At 36.8% G+C, this 26,872-nt stretch overlaps 1 protein-coding gene across 1 annotated transcript in view; it reads left to right on the forward strand.

Annotated features, from left to right (window-relative positions):
* MICU1 (mitochondrial calcium uptake 1) overlaps nucleotides 1–26,872 on the forward strand; it is a 225,486-nt gene that overhangs the window by 148,707 nt on the left and 49,907 nt on the right. The window contains exon 8 of the mRNA XM_054572634.1: nucleotides 2,637–2,834. Coding sequence (XP_054428609.1) covers nucleotides 2,637–2,834 — 198 coding nt within the window. The remainder of the gene's footprint in view (nucleotides 1–2,636; nucleotides 2,835–26,872) is intronic.

Genomic DNA, 26,872 nt, shown 5'->3' on the forward strand with positions numbered 1-26,872 from the left:
AACAGGTATATCCTAGGTAAACAGGTATTTCCTTGACAAGCTTATAAAAATGTTAAACAGAACCAAATGAGAACATTTTACATTTCATCATTGTGTGTCTTCAAAGTTAATGTTGCATGAGCAAACTAATAGCTCATATTACTCTTTCATTCATCTTCTTCCAGAATCACTTTGATCATGCATAAGCACAAATTACTAAAAAGCATTTATCAACTGTAAATAGTGAGTTTTCTCTGACCTTGCTATTACACAGTTTCAGTTTTTTTAAACCCATTTCATAACAAATCATAAAGCAGATTTAATCTAGCAAAAGGTATTGATTATTTGGGCTAAATTCACCTAAGCTATGACAGAATTTTTTTTAGTATGAAAGTATGAGAAGAGATAGCTATCAATTGTGAAACAAAAGATAAGGAATGAGATTTTATTTCAGAGATCACATTTTATATTTCTCTTAATTTTCTCCACAGCATATAGCACATAGTATGCATTCACATGACTAGATGAATTGATATGTTTTGACTGATTCTTATATTGTACCATTAAAAAGTTACCTAAATAAAAATATTTTAAGAAAATACTTCCCAACTGAGAAATACTAAGAAAACAATCTCTCTCTCTCTCTCTCTCTCTCTCTCACACACACACACACACAAAATCTAGTGATATATACTTTTTTTAAAAAAGTTTTTAATGAGCCCTGGCTTGTGTAGCTCAGTGGATTGAGTGCCGACCTGGGAACCAAAGGGTCTCCCATTCAATTCCCCACCAGGACACATGCGTGGGTTGCAGGCCAGGTGCCCAGTGGGGGGCACACGGGAGGCAACCACACGTTGATGTTTTTCTCCCTCTCTTTCTCCCTTCTTTCCCCTCTCTCTAAAAATAAATAAATAAAATATTTTTTTAAAAAGTTTTTATTGAAAGAACACTTATAGTTAGTAATAGTTTACATATAAGTGCAACAGTATTTGAACTGTACTATAACTAATCATTAATGAAGATGGTGTAGCATTAGTTAATTTTCCCTAAAAGCACTTTTTTCCTCAGTCACACAAACACTCTCAGAATCACACTTTTGAGCTAGCATACAGTTTCCACAATGGGAAGACTATGAGCTGTGATATTTATAGCCACAAGTAAAACTTAAATCATGGTAGGTCCTCACCACACTGATGCTCAATACGGGTTCACTGCTATTGGAAAATCCTTCAGTTCTCACACATAAATAAAATTAATTATGTATTGCCTTCAAATAGAAAAGGCATTTTTCTGATTGTCCCATATTTCAATTTAAAGTCTAAAAAACTCAACTTAAATCATTTTAAAATCCATTGCATACCTGGCTTTCAAGTCTCCATGTGCCTGAGAAACAAAGGTCAACCAATCTTATTCACATGACAAAACATGAACCCCCCAAAAATCATAATCAAAAGCATTTATGATATTAACTTAAAGTTATAAGGAGATTGAGTGACATATACTCTGAATTTTTCCAATGAAGAAAGTAAGGTTCAAAGAGGTAAAATGACTTGTGTAAATTCTGTTCTCCCTACAAAGCAGCAAAATCAGACTCTTATGTCTTCTGACTGCCCATCTAGTGTCTTTCTATTGTTTCCACCCTTTGTAGAGTGGAGGCTTTTAAATTATCTTAAATAAGTCTTTTTTATGGTCATAGATAATAAGTAAAATAAATAAAAAACATTCAACTAAGGTAAATTCATTGTTACAAATCTTAAGTTTCTAAGTATTACACTTTTCTAATTTGGCATTTTAAACATCAATGCTACATGTATTGTTTATTTATGTAGCATACCTTTATTATTTATCCTTACATATCCTAATTTTAATTATTCTGAATAGCTGTGGGGGCTTTTGTTTTGGGTTTTTGTTTGTTTGTTTGGGGTTTTTTTTTTCTTTTGTCTTGTAAAGAGGTGGAAAACACTGCAGGAACCAGTGGGAAAAAAGCTATAGCAATTATTGACTCACCTCAAAAAGCTTTTATATGTATTGTTACGCCATAGTAGATAGTCCCAAAAGTTACCCTTTCCCAAAAAGTTTATTAAAACTTCTCAAAGAATGAACTAATTCCCCCATGTTTTCTTGGAGAATTATTTCATACGAATTTTGTATTTCATGTATCATTCTAATAAATACGTTCTCTCTCATAGATGTTAAGTATTTGCCTATAGCTCTGCTGTCTCTCATCACAACTAGAGAGTCAGCAGTAAAAATTGTAAAGTTTTAAAAGTTCTCCTGAGATATGAAAGGTATTACTGAGAGGTTGATGATTATTTATTGTGAGAGGTTTTGAGCCTCAAAAGAAATGCGTAGTCTTTTCTGAAGAGAGATTTTTAGGAGGGTCCCAATTTTAAAGGTATCAGTCATCTGTGTTAGAATCCTTGTTCTGTTACTTGCTAGCTCTTTGACCTTGAGCAAGCTATTTAACTGTATGTGCCTCGAATTTCTTACCTGTGAAATAGGATAATCATAGGGCTTCTCACATAGGATTGCTGTGAACGTTAAAAGAAAGAATTGTAGCACAGTGTAGGCAAATAATGAACAATCAATAGGCAGTTAGTTTTCTTTATTTTTCCACTTTGTAATGTTTTTCTGGGTGGGGGTTTGCTTCTCTTTAGGTCCAGAGTATCATTCGCTCCCAAACCAGTATGGGTATGCGTCACAGAGATCGTTCTACTACTGGTAACACCCTCAAGTCTGGCTTGTGTTCAGCCCTTACAACCTATTTTTTTGGAGCTGATCTCAAAGGGAAGCTGACAATCAAAAACTTCCTCGAATTTCAGCGCAAACTTCAGCATGATGTTCTGAAGCTAGAGGTAGGTATATTCCTTGGATTTCAGGGGATCATGGCATTGTCCATCCCATATGCACATAGAGCCACTGGGTTGGGAGGATGTGCATTATTGCATCTTTCAGTCTGCCTCCATCTGTGATTACTTTGAACCTAGTCAGTGATTTACACTCTGACAGCAGGTAAGAAATAATGTGTTCTGTGAAAATGTTTTGGAGTAAGGTGGTTCTGGGCCTGAAAGCAAAAAATGCCTAAACTGAACATTTCATTTGTCTTTGGATGCCCAGCTTAAGGAAAAAGAGATGCATGGGTCAGAGTGGTTCTCAACCTGAGCGTGTATCCTCAGTTTTATGTTTATTGTATAAAATGCACCAGGTAGTGGAGATGAGGGGGATCCCATTTAACTCAATTGAGAGAATTTGAAAAATCACAACTGAATTACTGTTATTAATAAGAACTCTGTTGTATGTCAACTATAACTTTAAAATACATTTTTAAAAAAAGAACTCTTAATTATTCATGCTATAGAAGAGAAGCAAAGTAGGATAATACTAAATATTAGATCAAACTTTGAAATGTGCTTTTGTATTGTACTTGTTTTCTAAAAATAGTGTAATTGATATTCAAAGAATTTACCTCAAAAAAATAACAAAGTAATTTATCTCTATAGTTCAACCTCTTTGAGGAGGCTCTTGTAGCCCCTATCATAAATGATACATGTATATCAGATATTTACACAGACATGAGAACCCCCATAGGAAAATATAAACCCAAAGAAGTAGCTAGACCTAGTGTTTATATGCTAGGATAAACTCCGAGGGGCAATTAATGTTTATGAATTTTGCATTCTTATCACCCAAGAAGGTGAGTCAAAGTCAAGTGAAATCTGTAAAACAGAACTTGTTAAAATAATTCTTATCATCCTTTAGTCTCCCCATATATGTTAGTTACTTTCCTCAGTTGCCTTTCTTTGTTTCTTTCCTGCTGGTAGAGGGAGGACATCTTTCACACAGGACTTTTATTTATTGCATTTAGGAGTTCAACAATTTTGGTGTAAGAGTTGGTATGTATTAGATTGTAAACATATGCTTTGGCCCCTAGTATGCATACCTGGAGTGGTCTTCTTTGGAAACATTACAACATAATCTGGGAATATAAATTTCTAACTTATTAATTATGTAATTACAATTTAACACAGAGTATAGATCCATAAAATAGAGAATAAAGCACAAGCTAGTACTTTTAACAAACTTTAAGTAACAATACATGGTCATTCAGGCCATGGAGCAGGTGCCAAGTCCACAATCTGGCTTACAACTCATTCCTAGACATACAAGTGGGAGTCTCAAGAGGCAGAGCATGGGACTTTTGTCTTTTATCCTGAGATGCTATCCAGCTGACAGTCTACTAATATATTGTATAGATTGCCAATGAGGTAAAATATTACAAAGCAGATTAGGGATTTCCTATATGTGTACCTACACATAGTCTATATCTAAATGCAGAAGAAAAGAGATCTAATAGTATATAAGATACTTATTTTAGAAAGCCCCTTGTATTTGACATTGTCTTAGGATCATCTGTAGGCCTTCAGCCAAGATGTACTGAGAATGTTCCTATTTGCCAGTCAGCAATTCCTCATGTAAGGGAACCAATTGACCCTTTTGTAAAAGTACCCAGCCTAACATGTAATAAATATTCTATAAATGCTTATTCATTCCAAATCCATTCTTTCCATATAATAGCACAAGTCTAATGAGTAAGTGGCTCTTTACTTTTACATAGCACCCATTTTATGAACACCCATTAAATGGGTTTTCAATAACACCCATTTTTAAAGTTCTATGAATCAATATTCTGCCCTGCCAACTAGATTTGTAATTGAGAAGGTATGAATACCAGAAAGAGCATAGATTCTAGAGCACACATGATGAGACCTTGGCTAAAATTTTATTTCCACAACTTACTGGTTAAGTGACATTTGATAAGTTATGTATCCTCTTAGAGCCTCACTCCTCAGAGAAATGTTTAAGTGAGATGATGTTTCTTTTGGGCTGAATTATGTGCCACCATAATTCCTATGTTGAAGCCCTAACACCCAGTACCTCAGGATGTGACTGTTCTTGGAAATGGGGCCCTTAAAGAAGTGGTGGATTTCTGGTCAAGATGGCGGTCAAGGTTGGCCTCTTTGTACAACCACATCAAAATTACAACTAATATTTAGAACAACCATCACTCAGAACCATCAACAATCAAGTAGAATGGAAGTCTGACAACTACGAAGTTAAGTTGAATGGAAGTCTGACAACTACGGAATTAAAGAAAGCATACCAATTCACACTGGTAGGAGGGGCATGGACACAGAATGGGCTGGCCCCACACCCACTTGTGGTGGATAAAAATCTGGGAGGGATATCTCAGGAGCGAGGAGTCCCAGTCCCACACCAGGGCCCCAGCCCAGTGTGCCAGTGCCAGGAAAATAAGTCCTCAAAACTTCTGTCTGCAAAAATCAGCAGGGACTGAGTCAGTGGAAGAACCTGCTGGAGCCCTAAGCAGTTTCTCCTAAAGAACCCACACATAGACTCACCTTCTCAGACTCACTTACTCCAAGCTCCAGCACTGGGGGCATAGCAGCTTGGAAGGCACCAGTGGTATACAAGGAGGAACTGAAGTGTCTGGCATCAGGGCTAGCAGAGACAATCGTCCCTTTATTAAATGCTCCCCTGACAGATCCAGTAAGCTGATGACTTATCTGAGACTCCCATCAACCTGACTAGCACTATTTGATATGCCATGGAGATCCCCAGACTCTGCCCTACCCAACTTATGGCCTGCCCAAGCTGCTTTTCCATATGAATGGCTGGTCTTGGCTCATGCTTCACAACTTCCTCAATCCTACCAAACAAGCAATAGTTAGCCTCAGTGAACCCCAGGCCAGACACTAGCAGCAGCCAGCCTAGATTCACAGCTTGGCTTCTCCTGGGAATCTTCAGCCCAGCACAAGTGGCAGCCACCTCAGATTGCTCTATACCGCAGGCAGGGTGGCCCCAGGCAAAACACAAGTGGGGGCTGACCTTGGCCTTGGGAAACCCCAGGGCCAGCACACCCAGTGGACAGCTACAGACCACATCAGAGCACCACCACCCTGCCCCTGCACAGCTTATCCTCCATGGAGGGCAGAGATTGGTGGTCAGTGGTCACAGTCAGTCCTTGCAGCTAACTGGCCTGCATGTAAGGGAACTTACATGGGTAAGTTCCCATGTAAATCCCTCCCATTGATCTGCAATAGCAACCAAGGCTCAACTACAAGAGGAGAGTGTACTCAGCCCACAAGAAGGGGACACCTTGAATATCCTGCTTGGGTGAAAGGGGAGGCTGTGCCACTAGACCCTACAGGACACCTACTACATTAGGCCACACTACCAAGACTTGGAATCAAAGCAGCTCTTCCTAATACATAGAAACAAATACAGGGAGACTGTCAAAATGAGGAGACAAAGAAACGTGGCTCAAATGAAAGAACAGGTCAAAAACAGGAAAAGAACTAAATGAAATGGAGATGAGCAATCTATCAGATGTAGAGTTCTAAACACTGTTTATAAGGATGTTCAGGGAACTTAGTAAGGACCACAACAACATAAAAAAGATCCAGTCAGAAACAAAGGATACACTGATTGAAATAAAGAGCAATTTACAGGGAAACAACAGTAGAGGGAATGAAGCCAAGGATCAAATAATGATTTAGAACATTAGGAGCCAAAAAACAACCAATCAGATAAACGTGAAGAAAAAAGAATTCAAAAAAAAAAGATGAGGCTAGTATAAGCAGCCTCTGGGACAGCTTCGAGAGGTCCAATATTTGCATCTCAGGGATACCAGAAGAAGAGAAAGAGCAAGAAACTGGAAATCTTTTTGAAAAACTTATGGAAAAAAACCTCCCTCAAATTAGTGAAGGAAATAGACATGCAAGTCCAGGAAGCACAGAGTCCCAGTTATGATGGATGCAAAGAGGCCCACACCAATACACATCATAATTAAAATGTCGAAGGTTAAAGATAAAGAGAGAATCTTAAAAGCAGCAAGAGAAAAGTAGTTAACATACCTACAGGGAGTTCCCACAAGACTGTCAGCTGATTTCTCAAAAGAAACTTTGTAGGCTAGAAGGGATTGGCAGGAGATATTCAAAGTCATGAAAAGCAGGGACCTACAGCCGAGATAGCTCTACCCAGCAAAGATAATCATTTAGAATTGAAGGGCAAAGAGCTTCCCAGACCAGAAAAAACTAAAAGAGTTCATCATCACCAGTCCATTATTATGTGAAATGTTAAAAGGACTTACTTAAGAAAAAGAACATCAATACTATGAACAATAAAATGGCAGTAAATACAAATCTATCAGCAATTGAATTTAAAAACCAACTAAGCATACAAGAAGAACAGAAGCAGAATCATGAATGTGGAGAGTGTTTTGACGGTTGCCAGATGCGGGGGGCGGAGGGAGTGTATGTGAGAATGGATGAAAGGTGAGCGGAATAAGAAGTGCAAATAGGTAGCTACAGAATAGCTATAGGGATGTGTAAAGTACAGTATAGGAAGTAGAGTAGCCAAAAGAACTTATACACATGACCCATGGACATGAACAATGGTGTAGGGAATGGTGAGGGAGTGGGGGGTGCTTAGTGGAGGGGAGAAAAATCAGGACAAATGTAATAGCATAATCAATAAAATAAAATTTTTTAAAAAATGGTTAAGTTAAAATGAGGTCTAAAGTGGGCCCAAATCCAATCCTACTGGTGTTTTTATAAGAAGAGGAAGTTTGGACACAGGAACACCAGGAGTGTGCATGCACAGGACAACCATGTGAAGAGACAACAAGAGGGCAGCCAACTGTAAGCCAAGGAGAGAGGCCTCAGAGGAAACCAGCTCTGCTTGTGCCTTGATCTTAGACTTCCAGCCTCCAAAACTGTGAAAAAATAAATTTGCGTTAAGTCACCCATTTGGTGGTATTTTGTTATAAGAACCCTAGCAAACTAATATACCACCTGGCATATACTATGCCTTTAGTAAGTAGTCTTTCACCTTCTCTTGTATGCACTTTGCCACTTAGTATGGCAGGTGGCATATAGTAGGCACTTAACCAGGTCTTCTCAGATAAATGACCAAAAAGCCTGACATTCATTTTGAAAATAGTTTTCTCATAAAGCACCTGGAAAATGGAACGATTTTTATTTTTATGAAGTACTTTTCATTTTACTTTTCATAGTTTGGGTAATTTCTCCCCTCATTAAGTATGAAATATGTCATCATCGCAGCCCAGAGGAAAATGGAAATGATTAATAGTAACTTTCATATGGGTTTTATAATTTGACAATTCTTTATATTTCTCACTGGTTTTATTTCTTATCTACTTTAAAATTTTAGATAAAGGAGATTTATAGCTTCATTTAGTTATTTCTTTTTTCCTCATCACAGTAGCTTTGAGAGTGACAAGAACACTTTATCTGTCAAATTTAATTTCAGAGGGGTTAGGAGGAGGGAAATGTCCATGAAGAGTTATTGAGTGCCTACTCCGAGCTAGGCAATTTGCATATATTACATGCTTTATTTGTTTTAATTCCCATCAACTCTATTATACCCATGTCACAGAAGTACAAACTGATGCTCAGAAAGATAAAAGTCACATGTATATTAAATGGTTGAGTCAAGATTCCAGCTTAGTCTTTCAGAGTGAATTGTTCTATTTGTTCTCTAATTATCACTACTTTTCATCTGAGATGAGATTTCTGTACGTGACTTATTTGGAGCTCTAAAGAAAACAAAATGTTCTGAAATTTAGGAACAGAAAAAGACCAAATTTCTTGAGTATTTATAGACTTCTCTAGCACCATCTTTTCCTAGTTCCTTTGCCCCTCAAGTTGAGTGTTATGACTAAGGAGAAATACACTGTTCTTTTGTATAAATTAAATGGCAGTCTAAACTAGCCAGTTAATTTCTTTCCATAAGAACCATTAGCTTGTTAGGTATTTTTCAGTGTTTTTATGCTCTTAAATATAGTTAGATTTGTTTTATTCTACTCTTATTTCTCTAGGTTTAAAGGAATGACTTAAGAATACACAGTTTCTTATAAAATATCTTTTGAAGTTATTAAAAATTTCATCTAAGGCTACCAAGAACTCAAGTCGAGTTCCTTGGAGACAAATGCCAAGTCTAATTCCAGTTAATATATTCATTGATTTCTTGAGAACTACCACAAGTAATATGTCAGTCAAAAATGAAAGGTAATTGAGAACTCTTTGAAAGATTATGGTTAATTTTAATTTGGGGGGGAGAGGGAAATGACATAAAAATGTCATTATGTCAAAGAAAAGCAAAAGCTAATTTATACCAAAATGAAGAAGCCAACTCTATAGAATAAAACAAGGAAACTTAAAAAATATCATCTTACAGAATTCCAGTCTGTGGCATGATTTTTTAATTAGTTTTGGGGTTCATATGCTTATTGTATAACCAGTCACATTATCTCATTTTTAAAGGCATGACTATTAACTATCTGAAAGCAAATTAAATGTAGTTCAAAGGATAAGAGTGATTGTTCTATCGTCCCAGCTTTCAAGAAAAAAAAAAAATACTGACATTAACTTCAATCTTAAAAAGATTTGTTCAGTCAGGAAGAAAGGTAAAAGGGACACATAAAGAACTATGCTAATTATTCTCATTTGTCAATAAGAGTAGAGCAAAAAAAATAAAAGATTAAGTTAAATATCAAAGAACTTTAAAAATATTGTAACCACAACTACATTATTAAAAGTGCCTATGGAAATCCAGAATCTGCTACCCTTTACATCATTAACCTGATGTCCTTGTACTCATCTCTTTAAAGTGCTACAATAGAATTAAATCTTGTCCTGATACAAAGAACCATATTAAGGAACAACCTCAGCTCTTTTTCTGGCCAAAAGATTGTGGCAAAAGAGACCAGACGACAAGGCTTTCAGTCACTTTCTGGAACTAGAACACTTTTGGCAAAAGCTGTTTCTTTTTATTTTAATAGCCAGTTGGATTTTTTTTTTTTAACTGGAAAACTGACTCATATATAAACTCAAAGATGAGAGTTAACTGACTCGATTTAATTTAATCTGAGAAGTGAAATTAAATATGTTCAGCTTTCAATGTGTTCAGCATGGATTTCCCAAAAATCATCAAAAGGGTTATTAAAGAATACTTACCTCTTTTAGATATTTATAACTTTAAGGAGCCAAGTATATATTTAAAGCTAAAAACTTTTAAGGTAACAATTACTGTAAAAAAATTGTAACTTTTAATATTTGATTATAATAATAAAATTCTTTAACAAATTCATTTTTTTCTAAAAAGAATTTGAAGTATTTAGTCAAGATTAACTTTTTTATCCTTGTAAAATTCTGACAAGGAAAGGCCCTAGCAAGCATTATTTTCCCAAATGTAAAGAAAAAAGAAAGGAAAAGTAAAAAAGGAATCTGTTACTTTCACCATAAAAAATATTTTTATTTCTTCTTTCAAGTAATTTGTTTTGATCCCTTATTTCTTTTTTTTTAATTTCTATTTATTGATGTTAGAGAGAGGAAAGGGGGAAAGAGAGACATCAATTTGCTGTTCGATTTATTTATACATTCATTGGTTGCTTCTTATATGTACCCTGACCAGAAATTGAAGCTGCAACCTTAGCGTATTGGGATGACGGTCTAACCAACTGAGCTACCTGGCCATGGCCCCTTTATTTATTCTCTTTTTGTTTGTTTGTTTGTTTTTTTCATTACCACATATCCCCCTTATACTCCCCTCCTCACCCCCTCTCAACCACCACACTGTTGTCCATGTCCATGAGTCTTTTTTCTTTTTTGCTCGATCCCTCTACCCTCTTAACTCCCCACTCCCCCAAGAGCTGTCAGCCTGCTCTCCAGCAATGAGTCTGTCTCTATTTTGCTTGTTAGTTCAGTTTGTTCATTAGATTTCCATATGAGTGAAATGATTTGGTAATTGTCTTTCTCTGACTGGCTTATTACACTTAGCATAATGTTCTCCAGGTCCATCCATGCAGTCCCAAAAGGCAAAATTTTCTTTTTTATGGCCAAGTAGCATTCCTTTGTGTAAATGTCCTGTAGTTGTTTTATCCACTCATCTACTGACGGACACTTGGACTGCTTCCATATCTTGGCAGTTGTAACACTGCAATAAATGTATGTTCTTTTGAATTAGTGTTTCAGATTTCTTCAGATAAATTCCCAGAAGTGGAATTCCTGGGTCATAAGGCAGTTCCATTTCTAGTTTTTTGAGGTATCTCCATACTGCTTTCCACAGTGGCTGCACCAATCTGCATTCCCACCAACAGTGCAAAAGGGTTCCCCTTTTTCCACATCCTCACCAGCACTGGTTTGTTGATTTATTAGTGATAGCCATTCTGACAAGTGTAAGGTGACATCTCATTGTGGGTTTAATTTGCATTTCTCTGATTGATTAGTGATGTCGAACATCTTTTCATATGTCTATTGGCCATCTGTGTGTCCTCTTTGGAGAAGTGTCTATTCAGGTCCTTTGCCCATTTTTTAATAGAGTTGTTTGTTTTTTGGTGTTGAGTTTTATAAGTTCTTCATAAATTTTGAGCATTAACTGCTTATTAAGTGTATAGGTGAATATATTCTCCCATTCATTGGGTAATCCTTTCAATTTCTTGATGTTTTCCTTTGCTCTGCAGAAGTTTTTAGTCTGATATAGTTCCATTTGTTAATTTTTTTCTTTTGTTTCCTTGCCTGAGGCGATACTTCAGGTAAAATATTGGAACAAGCAGTGTCCGAGATTTTACTGCCTATGTTTTCTTCTAGGATTTTTATGGTTTCAGGTCTAACATTTAAGTTTTTAATCCATTTTGAAATTATTCTTGGTGTGGTGTAAGAAGGTGGTCTAGTTTCATTTTTCTGCACATATCTGTCCAATTTTCCCAAACCATTTATTGAATAAACTATCTTTAGCCAACTGTATATGCTTGCTTCCTCTGTCAAATATTAAATGACTATAAAGGTGTGGGTTTATTTCTGGCTACTTATTCTTTTTTTTCTTTTTCTTTTTTGGCTACTTATTCTTAAATCCAGATATAAAAAATAATAAATTAGATCAGTAACATAATCCATCCAACCTACTAATCTTTCTTTGCCTGGGACACAAAGGGATGTTTTTGGAAATAATCATTACTTTTAAAAATAGAAATATATAAAAATAATAGAATAAAAATTTTAATTTCTTCAACACTTCTTTATGCCAGTCACACATGACTTATGTCAGTAGTTTTTACAGATAATTACATTTCCGCCTCTGTACCACACATTGTGAGATAGGTCTAATATCTTGCCCTGATGAGACCAAGTTAGCTCTCAGGGTGACTTAGTTTAAAACAAGGAGATACGTAAAATCCAAAGACAAACTCTGATTTAATTTCTTACAAATCCCTTTATACGCTCTAGCTCAAGTTTGCTATTATTTGTGGCTTTGAGAGTCTCTGGTTATACATTCGAAATGAAAATACATATCAGAGAATTTCCTTGGTGATAGTAAGCTCCTTTAATGTTGTAAATGCAACCTTGGTAATGATTATGTAAAAGTGTACACAACACTGCTTTTTTTTGTTGCATATCTTTTGGAAGCTTTTTTTGTTTCATATCTTTTGGAAAATGAAGGAAAGAGTTTTATAGGTGATACTTTGTTTCTCAAAATATTGACCTAGGAATGGTTTTTAAAAGGCATCAATCAGCTCTTCTGTACCTGACCTTCCAGGTTGATCATGAAGATACAGAAAACTGTTAGAGGTTGATATTTTTCCTTGATTTCCCAATGGCTTTGCAATTCCAAAGTCAATGATATGTTGTGACCCCCTTGAAATAGTTGGCCATCTCCAGGATTTTCCTATCATCAAATATCTTTAACTTTACGTTCTAACTTAATTTTAAACTGGCCACCAGGAGAAAAGGAAATCATGAATAAGTCATGATGATTTGATGTTCAGGGGAAATTTTTCCTCAATCTGTCATTCAAACAGTCTTATCAACCATTCTTGAATCGAACACAGGTGCTTCTCAACTTATGAATGAGCTGTGTACCAATGTACTGAAAGTTTGTAGGTCAATTATTTGGAATTTAGAATGCAGCAATAGTTTTTATTTGAACACACAACAGAATATTTAACTTAGAATATACCTGAATGCAGCAGAGTAAAATGAGAAGTGTTATGAAAGATGATTGTGGATTTATAGTTCACTGTTGACGCTGTATCTACCCTTCTAGCTGCAGCAGCCTGCGATGTAGACTTCTAGTAGTATCAAGTGTTTTAACAAATGTTGGAGTATGCACTACATGATAAAAAGTATTAGTCCACATTTCTTGACAGTTTACCATGAGCCAAACACTATTCTAAGTGCTTTATATACATTATTTCATTTAATCTTCACAATACTAGAGGTTGGTATTATAATTCTCCATATTTAACAAATGAGGAAACTGAGGCACAGAAAAGTTAAGTAACTTGCCCATGGTCTCAGACATAATAACAGAGGAGCTGAGATTTGATTCTAGGCAGCTGCTTCTAGAATCTACTCTTAACTCTCAACACTGGCTTTCCAGAATTGTCCTAAATGCTTAAGGTACAAATATGGACAAAACATTGTCCCTGCTTCCAAGAAGTTTATAAAAGTGAAATGAATGAACCAGAAATTTTTGTACAATGTTTAAGTACATTACTAGAGATATTCTTATGGTGCCATGAGAGTATAAAAGGACACCTTCTTCATCAGTCTGTGAAGTAAATCAGTCTGTGTAGTAAAGGGCAAGAGACTGCTCAAGAAGCTTTCCCAGAGATGGCAATGTCTAAGTCTGCTCTGATTCTGATATTCATTCTATTTAAAGAATGTGGTGGTTAATTTTTATTCACTCTTTGTTCTGGTTGTAGGACAGATGAGAAGAGCAAGGGAGCAGTGAGTAACACTGGGACTAGAGCCAGGAAATGGTGACAGAAAAAATGACCTTTCTTATCAAGTGTGTCCCAAACTAGGCTTAACTTAATATGTCACCTGGTGTTCTCATATTGGTAAAGAGACCCTGTCCTCTCAATTTTGGGCCTTTGGAGATCATTAAGAAACAGATAAAGAGGGCAGGGTGAAAAAGAGAAACTCTCCCCAGATTTCTCTAAGAGCTAGCTGAGCCTATAGGCAGATCCAATTTGGCCTCTAAATCAAACTTAGAATAAAGGTTAATAAATAAATGATATCTAGGGTATCTGAGTAGATCTCTTCATTTTCATTTCTCTTGCAGACACTTTTAGCTGCAGATGCCTTTCAGAATGATGGTCTTTGGAATTTATGGACATTTTACAATAAAGGGGGCTTTAAAGAATGACAGTTGTGCTAATGAGTGGAAAGAAGCTTGTTTGTCCTTTTATTTTTACCATTTTTTTAACTAATTTGGCCTCAACTAACTCTGGTAGATCTCATTTTTTTGTTTGTTTCTTTTTAAAAAAGACATCTTTAAAATAGCATTAGACTCCAGCCTGCCATACAGCCTTAGGAGTCTAGGGAGTCTAAACAATGTCTTAGGAACCAGAGCCAGCTTTGCACTAATTTGTGAATAAATAATGCATTACAGCCTGTTGAATTCAGACTGGGCAGATGCTACTTTAGAGGGTCATATATTATATCAAGTTATTATCCTATGAATTCCTTTAACAGCACATTAATGATTTCTTTGTCAAGTGTCTCTTCATTTCTCGTTATTTTTCCTATTATAATAGCATGCCTTTTCTTCCCCCCCCACGCACATTCTTATTATTTGTTTTATGTTAATCTACCACAATATTAGCATAAACGTTTTTTCTTATTTAAGCTACTTGGACTAATGAAATATAAACTACTTCAGTGAATTTTTATTTTATTTTTATTTTTAAGACTTTTCTTTTTTTCTTAAAGATTTTACTTATTTTTAGAGAGAGGGGAAAGGAGGGAGAAAGAGAGGGAGAGAAACATCAATGTGTGGTTGCCTCTCATGTGACCCCTACTGGGGTCTGGCCTGCAACCCAGATGTGTGCCCTGACTGGGAATCAAACCAGCGACCCTTTGGTTTGCAGGCTGGCACTCAACCCACTGAGCCACACCAGCCAGGGCTTATATTTTTTTCATTACCATTTATCATCCTTATAGCATCCTCCACTTCCACCCACTCCGCAGTCACCTCACTGTTGTCTGTGTCCATGAGTCCCTTTCCTTTTTTGCATGATCCTGCCAGCCCCTAAGCACCTCCACCAAAGCTGTTACCCTGCTCTGTATCTATGAGTCTGTCTCATTTTGCTTGTTAGTTCAGTTTTGTTACATTCCACATATGAGTGAAATCATATGGTAATTGTCTTTCTCTGACTGGCTTATTTCACTTAGTAAAATGTCCTCCGGGTCCATCCATGCTTTCGCGAAAGGCAAAATTTTTTCTTTTTTATGGCTGAATAGTATTCCATTGCTTAAATGTCCCATAGTTGTTTTATTCACCCATCTACTGATGGACACTTGGACTGCTTCCACATCTTGGCGTTTGTAAGTAACACAGCAATGAACATAGGGGTGCTCATATTTTTTCGAATTAGTGTTTCAGGTTTCTTCAGATAAATTCCCAGAAGTGGAATCCCTGGATCATATGGCAGTTCCATTTCTAATTTTTTGAGGTATCTCCATACTGCTTTCCACAGTGGCTGCACCAATCTGCATTCCCACCAACAGTGCAAAAGGGTTCCCCTTTCTCCATATCCTCTCCAGCATTTGTTGTTTGTTGATGATAATAAGCACTCTGACTGATGTGAGGTATCAGTCTACCACAACATTTGCATAAATGTTTTTTCTTAATTAAGCTACGTGGACTAATGAAATGGAAACTACTTCAGTGAAATTTTTAGCGTTAAAAAAAGCCCCTTTTGACCCTGGCCAGTTAGCTCAAATGGAAAGAATGTCATCCTGATACACCAAGGTTGCAGGTTTGATACCTGGTCAGGGCATGTGCAGGAATCAACCAATGAAGACATAAATAAGTGGAATAACAAATTGATATTTCTCTTTCTCTCTACTGCCTCCCTTTTCTCTCTCTAAAATCATTAATTTTTTAAAGTATTTTGTAAAAAAATTGCTTCTTTAAAAAAAGTGATGCCAAAAATTTTGGGAGGTGCCCTTTTTCTTTATCCACCTTTCCTTGAGATCTGGTAGCCTGTCTACCTAGCAAACAGTAAAAGCCAAAAATGTAAAACTTAGTCACTTTTTGGAATCATAAGTTAAAATTATTGAATGTTCAAGTATATTCCAAGCATTGTGTTAGATACTGGATATACAAAAGCGAATAGACCCTGGCTCCTGAATTTAAGGAGTTATCATCAGACTGAGAAGTTGGACAGTGATTACAGTACAGAAAGAAAAGTACAATGATGGAGGTATGCACCAAATAGGTGCCCAATAAATATTTGTCAAAAGAATAATCAGTATACAATACTGTCATTTGAATTTCTTAAGAATCTATCTAAATTTGAGTTTTATTTCTGTGATCCTGGGAGCCTTAATTTCCTCAAATATACAGTTGACATAATATCTAGGACTTCCTGAAGTGGGAAAGTGCAGTGCCTGGCACCCATCATACACCCTTGGAGGGTCTGTTCACTTATTCATTTATGACCACCCATTTGTGGTTTTGGTGCTCAACATTTGGCTGCTCCTCAGAGCTTCCCAGAGACTGTGGGTGTCTCCTGCACTTGTTTTGTTATCAGAAGAAGTAAGGGAAGAATCAGTGATCTCTGCTTCCTGCCATCTCTGTCCAGTAACCCATCTTGATGTTTTAGAGCTTTGTAGCCTTTAATGTTTGAAAAGATTACAGAATATTGCCAACCTTACAGTTATTGTGTTGATTAGCTTTTTAATCCCAGATCAGTGATTTCTAGTACATCCAACTAGTAACATAAGGGAGATGTATTGAATTCATTGTGCTAGGTGTTACTCAGTGAAATGTTTGATAATATTTTTCAGATTTCCATGTAGCTCTGTTTGTGGAGCATGACACCAGAAATTAAGGAACTGAAGTAGTTTCCCTGATTTTAGGATTGGCCACTTTCTCTTTATTGGGCATCATATACAGAATCATTAATAAAAAGTTATTGCTATCATATTGCTAAGAATATTAATATACTACCATTTTTCTTCTAATATGAAATAATTTCATGGATTTTCCTTTGCTGTTAAGGTTGGCAGAGTTCAAACTGAAGAATTCTGGAAGCATCTCTCATGTGCTATAGTGAGATTTCCTTATGCCTTTGGTGGTTTTTATTCTTATGATGGTAATGGTCTCTCTCTCTCTGTGTGTGTCTCAAAATGGCATTTGGGATAAATCAGTGTTAATAGAGTTAATTTAACAGTTGATGTGTCCAAGTTAATGTGGCTTATGCTGTCACTCCAGTTCTGGTGTTGCTGTTACTACCACTGCTAGAAAGATTCCTACTCAGGCTCTAGTGGTTCTTCAGAGGAGTAGGATAGTTTCTAACCCGTTCCCTCCAAATATCACAGTTTCTAAGGGACAGGAATCCAGGAGCAGCTTAGCTGGGTGGTTTTGGCCGTCTCTCATGAGGTTGTAGTCATGCTGTCAGCCAGAAGCGCAGTCCTCTTAAAGCCTGACAGAGCTGGAGGACTCTCTTCAGAGCTTGTTCACATGGCTTTGGGCAGGAGGGCTTGGGTCCTCACTCTGTGGAACTCTTCACAGGACTTTCGGCAGCTGCCTTCCTACACAGTAAGTGGTCCAAGAGAGAAAGTATGACCAGTATCGAAGCCACACTGTTTTTTATAACCTAATCTCAGAAGTGACATGCCATCACTTCTGCCGTATACTTCTGGTCACACAAACCAATCCTGGCTCATTGTGGGAGGAGACTACGCGAGAGTGTGAATGTTAGGAGACTGGGAATATTGGGAGCCACCTGTACACACTCACCACCTTACCAGGGTATAAGAGTAATCTTTGGAGGGCAGTATCAAGGATAGTTTCAATGACTTGCTGTCTCCAGTAATGCTGTCTCATGGACCCAGCGCTGTCTCTCCCTTTCCCAGAAGTTGTTTCACTGTAGAAGCCATCCCACCAGTTTATCTTTCTGCCCTGTGGTGATTTTATTTCAGTTGCCTTCCTGTATCACCCAGCACTTACAGTCACTACAGTCCTCCCCACATTTTATTAGTTTTGAATCTAGTGAATAGAGTTCCAGCCTTCTTCCCTTCCTTCCCAAAAGACACTTGCTTTCTAATAGTAGTCAAGCACTGTATGTCAAAAATTTCACTCTGTTTTACCAGACACCCAGCCTTGTGTTCTCGTCCTTCAAACCATGCAAGCCATTTCACCTCCAGAGAAGTGTGTCCTACTGTGCAGCTTTAGGATCTTCTAAATCTCTAGGATTCGATTTGTCTTCTGAGTGGTGGGCCTTAGTCCCTTTTCTGCCATGTATCACGGTTTATTGCTCCCAGTAGTGACAGAAGTATTGGATATTTTAAATAAATATCATTTTACAGCCAAAATAATGTGGTACATTTGTTTACAAACTTGTAATTTGTTCTCTCAAGAGAATGTCTTTTAAGATCACTTTGAAATCTAGTATCTGTTACGAAAATACTTTGTAGTTTTTTATTCCCCTGTGATATCTTATAATCAACTTTGAAAATTCCCACTGTGACATACCAACAGTGTGCTAGAAACATAACAGATTACTTTTTTACACAAGATTTTTGGACTTTACTCTCACAATGCATAGAATATAACATGTGGATAATATATCAGCAACACCTTCTGGGTGTTTGGAAATTTTTATTTCTTTGGTCTAATGACCTTTGAACTTTTAAACAGAAAGTAGCTAATATTGGTTATCCTCTCACATAATTTCCAATTATTCACTTAGGTGTAAACTCTTATCTTCCCCATCTGTGATATTAACAGAAGAAATGGGAACAAACTGTGCTTTCGGTCAGGAATTCCCCTGTCAGCTTAAATTAAAATAGACTTATCAAAGAGCTAGCATTTCTTGTTAAGTAAATGTGTATCAGGTTGAATGTGATTGGGACTAGTTTTAAATTTGCATCTAAAGTAATGCTGGGATTTTTATATGGTGGATTTACTGATTTTTGTCTTATTTTGGCTTCAAAGATGGCTTTTTCTCTTCTCTGCCAGGAAAGGTTAATTCAAACTCTCCTGGTATAATACTCCACAACTTGTCGTAAAGAATATTGTTATATATCCTTGTGCTGACTGTGGATTTGAATTGTTTTATAGTTTATTCCTAGTATACATCTTTATGTTCTGACAGGGTTATGATAGCTGGGGAAACAATCTCTTTGGTTTTCTTCACTCTTGAGTATAAATAACCTCAAATGTGATGTTAATGTGGTTTTGCGTTCAATTCGTGCTAAAGGAAAATAATAAGCTGTACAGTTGGTTGGTACAGTGAGTGTACTTAAGTCCATTTATTTGAACATACAAAATCATTAGCTCACCAAAACTAGTCAGATTTTATAAATACTTTGTTAACTGTGCCCAGGAGCCTATTCTGCCTGGTGAACATAATTAATTTCAAACTGGCATAATGGGACATAGCCTTCCAGTCCCTTCTAAATCCAAGTTCTAGAGGACATCCAAAAAGAGTCGCCTTCCCACTCAAGGGTTTTCAGTAGTCAGCACATCTATCTGCCAGAGGGCTCAACAGAGCCAATCATCAGAGCAGAGTAAGAGTTACGTGATTTTAATAAGTGAATGCTGCTAGGCTGTAATCAGTGTATGTCACACCCTCATTAATAGATAGCTTCAAATATTTGAAATACCTGCCTCTGCCAATATTTGCTGGTAAACATGTGCAGTTTTCCTCATTATGTTAATTTAACCTCGGTGGCATGATTTTAGTGTATTTGGTTGATTGGCTGTGATCAAAAATACTGATTAACTTCCTCTTTGCCTCTGTGCTGAAAACAGTGTGATGATTTGCCTTGTGTTTATGTGGCAGTCTTCCCTGGTATTGCAAAGGCGTGGACAGCATGTATCCTCCCTAGATAACTTGAGGCTGTGGTAGCCTCCCAGCTACATTACAGCCAGATGGGAAGAGGAGGGTATTTGAATTGTAGTAAAGGGACGGAAATGAAAATAAACAACTAATATTAAATGTCTTTGTCGTCTATGTTATATCTAGCTCTTTGAATCAAATATCCTTCAAAGTAGAGGGTCTGTACGTCTTTGGGAGCTATAGGAGCTTATGGATGTAACTTCTTTAATAGGTGCCACTGCCATTCACATTGATGTATCAGGTGTTGCAAGTCTAACAGAACCCCAAGAAATGAAGATATTAAAAGCAATTTAAAATCTAGGGAAGTATAATTTCAAACATAAAAACATTTTGTTAGTATTAGCAGGACAAAGGCCTGCCAAGCAGAAATGAGTTTTATTTCAGTAAAGGCTTAGGGTTAGCAGTGAGAAAGCCTAGCAGCCACAGACTTTGCAATTAGCTAGAGTCACATTCTGAGAAATAGGTATGAAGAAATCGGTGAAGGACAGATACCATATGATCTCGCCTATAAGAGGAATCTAATGAACTAAGTAAAATAAACTAAGGAGTAAAATAGAACCAGAGACATGGAAACATGGAACAGACTGGCAGTGGCCAGAGGAGCGGGGGGAAGGTGATAATGGTGGAAAGGGGAAGGGACTAGTCAAAGGACATGTATGAATGACCCGTGGACACGGACAACTGTGTGGGAATTGACTGTGGGAGCGGGGGTGGGGGAGTTGGGCTGGGGGGAGGAGGGCAAAGCAGGGGGAAATTAGGACAACTGTAATAAAATAACAATTTTTTAAAAAGAACCAATTAAGTACAAATATCTTCATCACACCCATTCCCACAGTCATTATCCGTAACATCTGACCACTTCTGTCCATTTCTACCACCATTCTAGTCTAAACTAGTTATCTTTTGTTTAGATTACTTCACTTGCCTCCTAACTTGTCTTACTATAACCACTCTTGCCTTTCTCATTGTTCTCAGAATGAAGACTTAAACCCATGCCATAGGCTCTGTAGAAGTTCACCTCTGCCTCCTCCTCCAGATTCACCTCAGATCAATCACTCTTCCACCTAAGCACCGTGCACTACTGCTCACTTGCCTGGAACACACTCTTCCTCCTTTCTCTTTCCCTACTTATCGCCTTATCCCTCAGAGCTCAGTTAAACTTCACTTAATCAAGGGAGCCTTCCTGCTTCACCATCTCCCCTCCCCAAATTAGACCACATTTTAATGTTACAGATTTCTAAAGTACTATGTACTTTTTCTTCAGATCACTTAATTACACAGCTATCTGAATGTTTGTTAAATACCTGTCTCCAAACACTCCTTGAGAACTTTTGAAAGAGTGTGTTGGGCTCATTATATTTTTCTTAGTGCCTGGCACAGTACCTGACACAAAATAGATGCTCAGGAAATAGTTGAATTAGTAAATATTTCGTCAGATGTCGACAAAAGCCATCATGATAAAGGCGTACACATGTGCACATGCCCCCTTTCTCTCTCAGTGACATCATTACATATTAGTGTGTTAGCATCTGCCTTTTGGGATAACTACTCAACTTCCATCCATCCCATTTTCTCCAGGATTTGTCCCACTCCACCTCTCACTCAACACAGGTGTGGGCTTCTGGAAGCCATGTTTGTACTTCGTGCCTCTCTCTCTCTTGCTTTCCCTCCCATCACCCATTCCTTCCCCTCTCTTAGCTAATTGGATGAGGAGTGGACACCCAACCCAGGATGGACCAATCAGAATTTCTCAAGAGAAAATTTGAAGTTTGAACTAGGGACAGTTGGTCTCTTCTAGTAGTTAAACTATAACATGTAACCTTGAGAACTCCAGGGTAACCATGTCTGCCCACTGTGTAGACCTATGAAGCACAGAGGACGGGAGGCTGCCAGGACACAAGGACTGAAGCAGCTGCACTGCAGCGAGAGCACTGCCGGCGTGCAAGTCCTGGCTCCCAGTCTTTTCCTGTCGATGAGCTGCCTTTGTGTCCTGGGATGCCTGCATTTTCTTTTTGCTGAAGCCAGCTTGAGGTAGTTTCCATTATGTACAACCAACAAGAAGCTCTAATGTAACTAGAAAATCTGAAAGCAGTGTTCTCAATATATGCCTAGACTTTGTGGACAAGACCCTGTGATCACTGAGCCCATCTAGAAAATTAACAAACGTCAAATGACTTTCAGGTCCCTTACAGAGTATACTTGATGGTTTAGACTATTCTAAATAATTGTCATGTTGAAGAACCCATATGCTTTAGCATGAAGCATCTAACTTAGCTCTTTCTAAAAACTGAGAGGTTACTATATAATTGTAAAGTATCTTCTATGTCTCTTAAGTTGCTTTAAAAAATAAAACAAAATGAGAAAATAACATTTAAGAAAAACAACCTTAATGAGCTCAGTAACTTAAAAAAACAAGAAAAACTTCAGTGCTGAGGGATTTAACACATAAAGTCAGTGATGGTTTCTCTTTGGTACTCTACAGCACATAATTGGCCAGCCAAGAAGAGCTGAACTCATTGTTAACCTTGAACACAGTAGAAATAGAAAGTATTTTCTCTTTTCCTCTGTCTTTCACCATTATCATCACAAAAGAAAAACTTAATGACTTTCTTTCATTTTTCTGTTCTCTGAGGAAAAACATATTTCTTTCTTTAATGAAAGAAGGAAAGGAGAATGATACTGATATGGTCTTGACCATTACATAACTTTGCCTTTCATCTGTCTGTGTTTGGACTCAACATTTCTTCCTACTTTTTGTATTAAAGCTTCAGTGAGCTACATATTTCTAAAATTCAGTCTCCGGGTCTTTCCTGCATTTATCTTCTGCGTGTCAGTCATCTTAACCTAAATTCTAATTTCTGTGTATAGTGTTTCACTCTTTAGCTCTTCATTTTGTGTTCTAAAAAACTGGCAGTTTCCAATGTAATTTTGAGTATATTGAAAAATATTAACCAGTTCTATAGCACCTAATGTGCATGAGCTCATTGCCTGTACAGTGGCTTTCTGGATGTTCAGAAATAAAATCGGTGATAAGATTAAACCCATCAAAAAGGGGTCAGTCATTTCAAGCAAGATAAAGTAAGATTTGAGGTCTGGAGACCAAAGATAGTGCCTTCAAACTATGTTTTTTAGAGTTTTCTAAGTAAGGCAGAGATTTAAAAATATGCAACTTCATATTTAGCTCAGCTTATTTGAGTAAAAATAGATATAACCTTAATTGCTTTATTGTTTTAGTATAATAGACCTATGTTTCTCTCAGTTAAACTACCTGGCTTTTTTTGTGGAGCATAAAGTTGTCATAGATTCCTTGAACACAGCTTTTTTTTTAACTGAGCCACAATTGACTTTTTCATATCTTGCATTTGTAACATTTTTCCTATAGAAAATATCAACCAATAACTATTTTTAATGATGCTATCTTCTCTTGGGTATAAACTAGTAGTGTAACATAGTTACCTAACTACACTTTCTTTTATACATACATACTTAGTAGGAATATGTATACTTATATGATCTTAAAGTCAGCCTCTAGTCATGGGTTTCTTAAGTCATTCATTTGTAGAAACAATTCTATGTGATTTTATCATGACTGTAATCATGCCAGGAATACACATCTCACACCAGCATTCCTCTGACATCACTCTCCATGTCAAGTAATTTTAATACCCACCAGACTGTGTTGTGTTCTTGGCTTTGTGCCAGTAATCCTTCAACTCTGTTTCCTCTTATGTGAATGAAAGCAATAGCTATTACACCTAAGTTGAAGGTAATTACGAGACTCAAATAAGAGAGTGAATAGGAAGCATTTTGTTTATTTGTGTCCCGTATGTAGTAACTATAGGGCTGAAACTTTATTCTTACAGCTCCCATTTCCATACATTTTTGCTTAAGTCCAGTTGTTACAGAAAGAGTTTATATTTCATTCAACTCTCCTTGCCCCGAGCATAGTTACACTATTGCCTCTTTTCTCTCTTCTCTAAACATGCAAAATGTTCATGTGAAGAGTAAAGAGGAGAGAGTTAACAGAGTTACTTAGTTGTAGTTTTTCTTTCCTTTTCTCAATTTGTTTCTGTACTGTCTTGGCAGAAGATAGGCTCTACCTCAGGTATTCAAGAGCGTAGGCTGCTTAAGACCCACATCAAAAGGTGTTTACACTCCTACCAGACAATAAATACAAAATTGGTAGTGAATCTTATAAATGTAGCAGAGATTTCATCAGTCAAAATTATTTATTGAGCACACACTGTGTGGCTCACCTCTGGATACGACACGGTAAAAAATAGTAGGCATGGATTCTTCCTTCAAGAAGTATACAGGCAGACTTCAGAGGTATTGCAGGCTCAGTTCCAGACCACCACAGTAGGGCCTCACAACAAAGCAAGTTGTAATGTTTTTCTGGTTTTGCCTTCACTTTTAAAAAACATGTCCTGGTTGGTGTGGTTCAGTGAATTGAGTGCCAGCCTGCAAACCAAAGGGTTGGCAGTTCCAATTCCCAGTCAAGAGTACACACCTGCATTGCAGGCCAGGTCTCCAGAAGGGGATGTGCAGTAAGCAACCACACATTGATGTTTCCCTCCCTCTCTTTTCCCCTCCCTTCCCCTCTCTCTAAAAATAAATAAATTTACACACACACACACACACACACACACACACACCACCACCACCCCCCCCCAATCAGTGAAGCACAATACAGCAAGGTACAATCAAACAAGTTAAGCCTGTATAATGTTACAAGATATAGGCACTTCCAAAAAATAAAAAATAGTATAAAAATATATAATATAATACAAAGCATATTCTTCTATGAGATCTAAACTTTACCTATTGCTTAGAAGATTCAGTGAAGTTGAGTGTGTTTTGGAATAATCAGTAGGGCCATGAAGAGAAGTTATGTTTAAGGAAGTCCAAGGTTTGTACAGGTAGATAAGAAGTAGGATAACATCACAGGCAGGAAAAATTACATTTTTAAAAAACCGAATGTTAGCAAACTGGATCCAGCAATACATTAAAGAGACCAATACCATGATGAAGAGGGATTTATCCTGGGGATACAAGATTGGTATAATAATCCCAAATCAATAAATGTGATATATCACATAAACAAAATGAAAGATTAAAAAAAAACCCCAAATGCCTAGCATAAAACAAGTCTTTCTCTAGACCCACAAGGTATCCCAAGTCCAGGCATAGCTGATGAAAGACTCCTTTGTAATACAGAATGCGTAAAATGGTTTGGATTCCTCTTACTATAGAAAGGCTTTTATGTTTATATTTTATTGCTATGAAAAAGCACTAGGCCCATGATCAGCACAGCTTGGGAGAGTTTATATTACATATTTTAGTGCATTGATGGCTAATTTGCATTATGCTGGGTCCCACTAAAAATGTATACTCACCTTGCATCTTTTAGGCAGGTTTTGAAATTCTGATCATTTGCCAGTGATTACTGTCTACTGACTTAGAAAGTTTTCTCCCATTATAGTAATGGGAGAAATTACCCATGTTCTCATAAAAAATTTTTACCTCTCTCCCTGAAATTGCTTTTGAAGGATATTTGACTTGGTTTTTAATTCCTTCACCTTTTTTTTTTTTATGTAGGGGTTTTTTTATCTTTATTCTACTGAGATGGTATATTATATTAACTGATTTTCAGATGTTAAACCACCCTTTCATTTATGGGATAAATTCCACTTGGTCATGGTATATAATCCTTTTTCATATGCTGCTTGATTTGTTTGGATAATATTTTGTTGAAACTTTTCATTTTCTACATGTAGTGACTCACTATGATGAGGAAGCAATCAACTATGAATACACCAAATCCAAAGTAAATTGTATACCTTAATTATCATCATTATTTTTTAACAGTTTTTACACTAGCTGCTGTTGCCTTCCACAGTTTGCCACATCTTTAGGTAAAATCAGCACATCAAGCCCTGGCCAGATAGTGCAGTTGGTTAGAGAATCGTCCCAATAAGCCAAAGTTGGTGGTTCAGTTCTCGGTAAGGGCACATACAAGAACCAACCAATGATTATCAGTATGATCACTTATTAAGTTATATAAATGTCTAATCACTGGGTGTACACCTGAAACTAATATAATAATGTATGTCAACTATAATTGAAAATTTTTAAATGACTTTAAAAAAAGAATCAACCAGTGAATGCCTAAATAAGTGAAACAACAAATCTGTTTTTCTCTCTCTTACTTGCTCACTCTCTCTGAAATAAATTAATTAATTAAATTAAATAAATAATAAATAAAATCTAAAAGTCAGCACATCGAGACTTGGATAGTGGTCACAAACTGCCAAGTAATGAGTAAGCTAAATCGCCAACTCTCTTATGAGTGCTGACATGCTGTCAGCAATGCTAGCACAAAAGCAATATGGCAATATGTTGTATTTTCACGTACATGGTAGATCCCAGAGAGCTATCTACAGAAACGATGAAGTCAGAGAAAAACAAACTGAACTCCGGTGAGAGAATAGCATTTTGCTTTCCTAATATGATTAGCTCTTGGTTCTTCTAAAATTGGAGCCTATATGTGTATATATATTTTCTTTTAAATTTTAACAGACTTTCTGTTTCCAAAACTCTTGTGATCTCATATGAAAGGAAGGATGTCCTTGAAATCTGAATAATGGTGGGCCTCAAACCTCAAAGGAATATGCAATTTAAGTCGAAGGTTTTCTCACATTGCTGTAATTCAGAATAAAATGGTTACTTAAAGCAGAAAATGATTGTAATAGTATCTACAGTTTGCTAAAAGAGGTATCTTAAAGGAAAAAATAGATTAAGACTAACACTATGTAGCAATTCCATCTTGGAAACATTAACTTCATAGATCAATTGGATATATTAAATAGCAGTTAATTTTGCCAGAGTTTAAGACTTGTTCATATTGATAAACGTCTTATGGAAGAAAACCACACAAAT

The sequence above is a fragment of the Pteronotus mesoamericanus genome, unplaced genomic scaffold (genome assembly GCF_021234165.1).
Source record: "Pteronotus mesoamericanus isolate MK-2021 breed Mesoamerican mustached bat unplaced genomic scaffold, CSHL_Meso_final contig_24, whole genome shotgun sequence".
In the NCBI taxonomy this organism is placed as follows: Eukaryota; Metazoa; Chordata; class Mammalia; order Chiroptera; family Mormoopidae; genus Pteronotus; species Pteronotus mesoamericanus.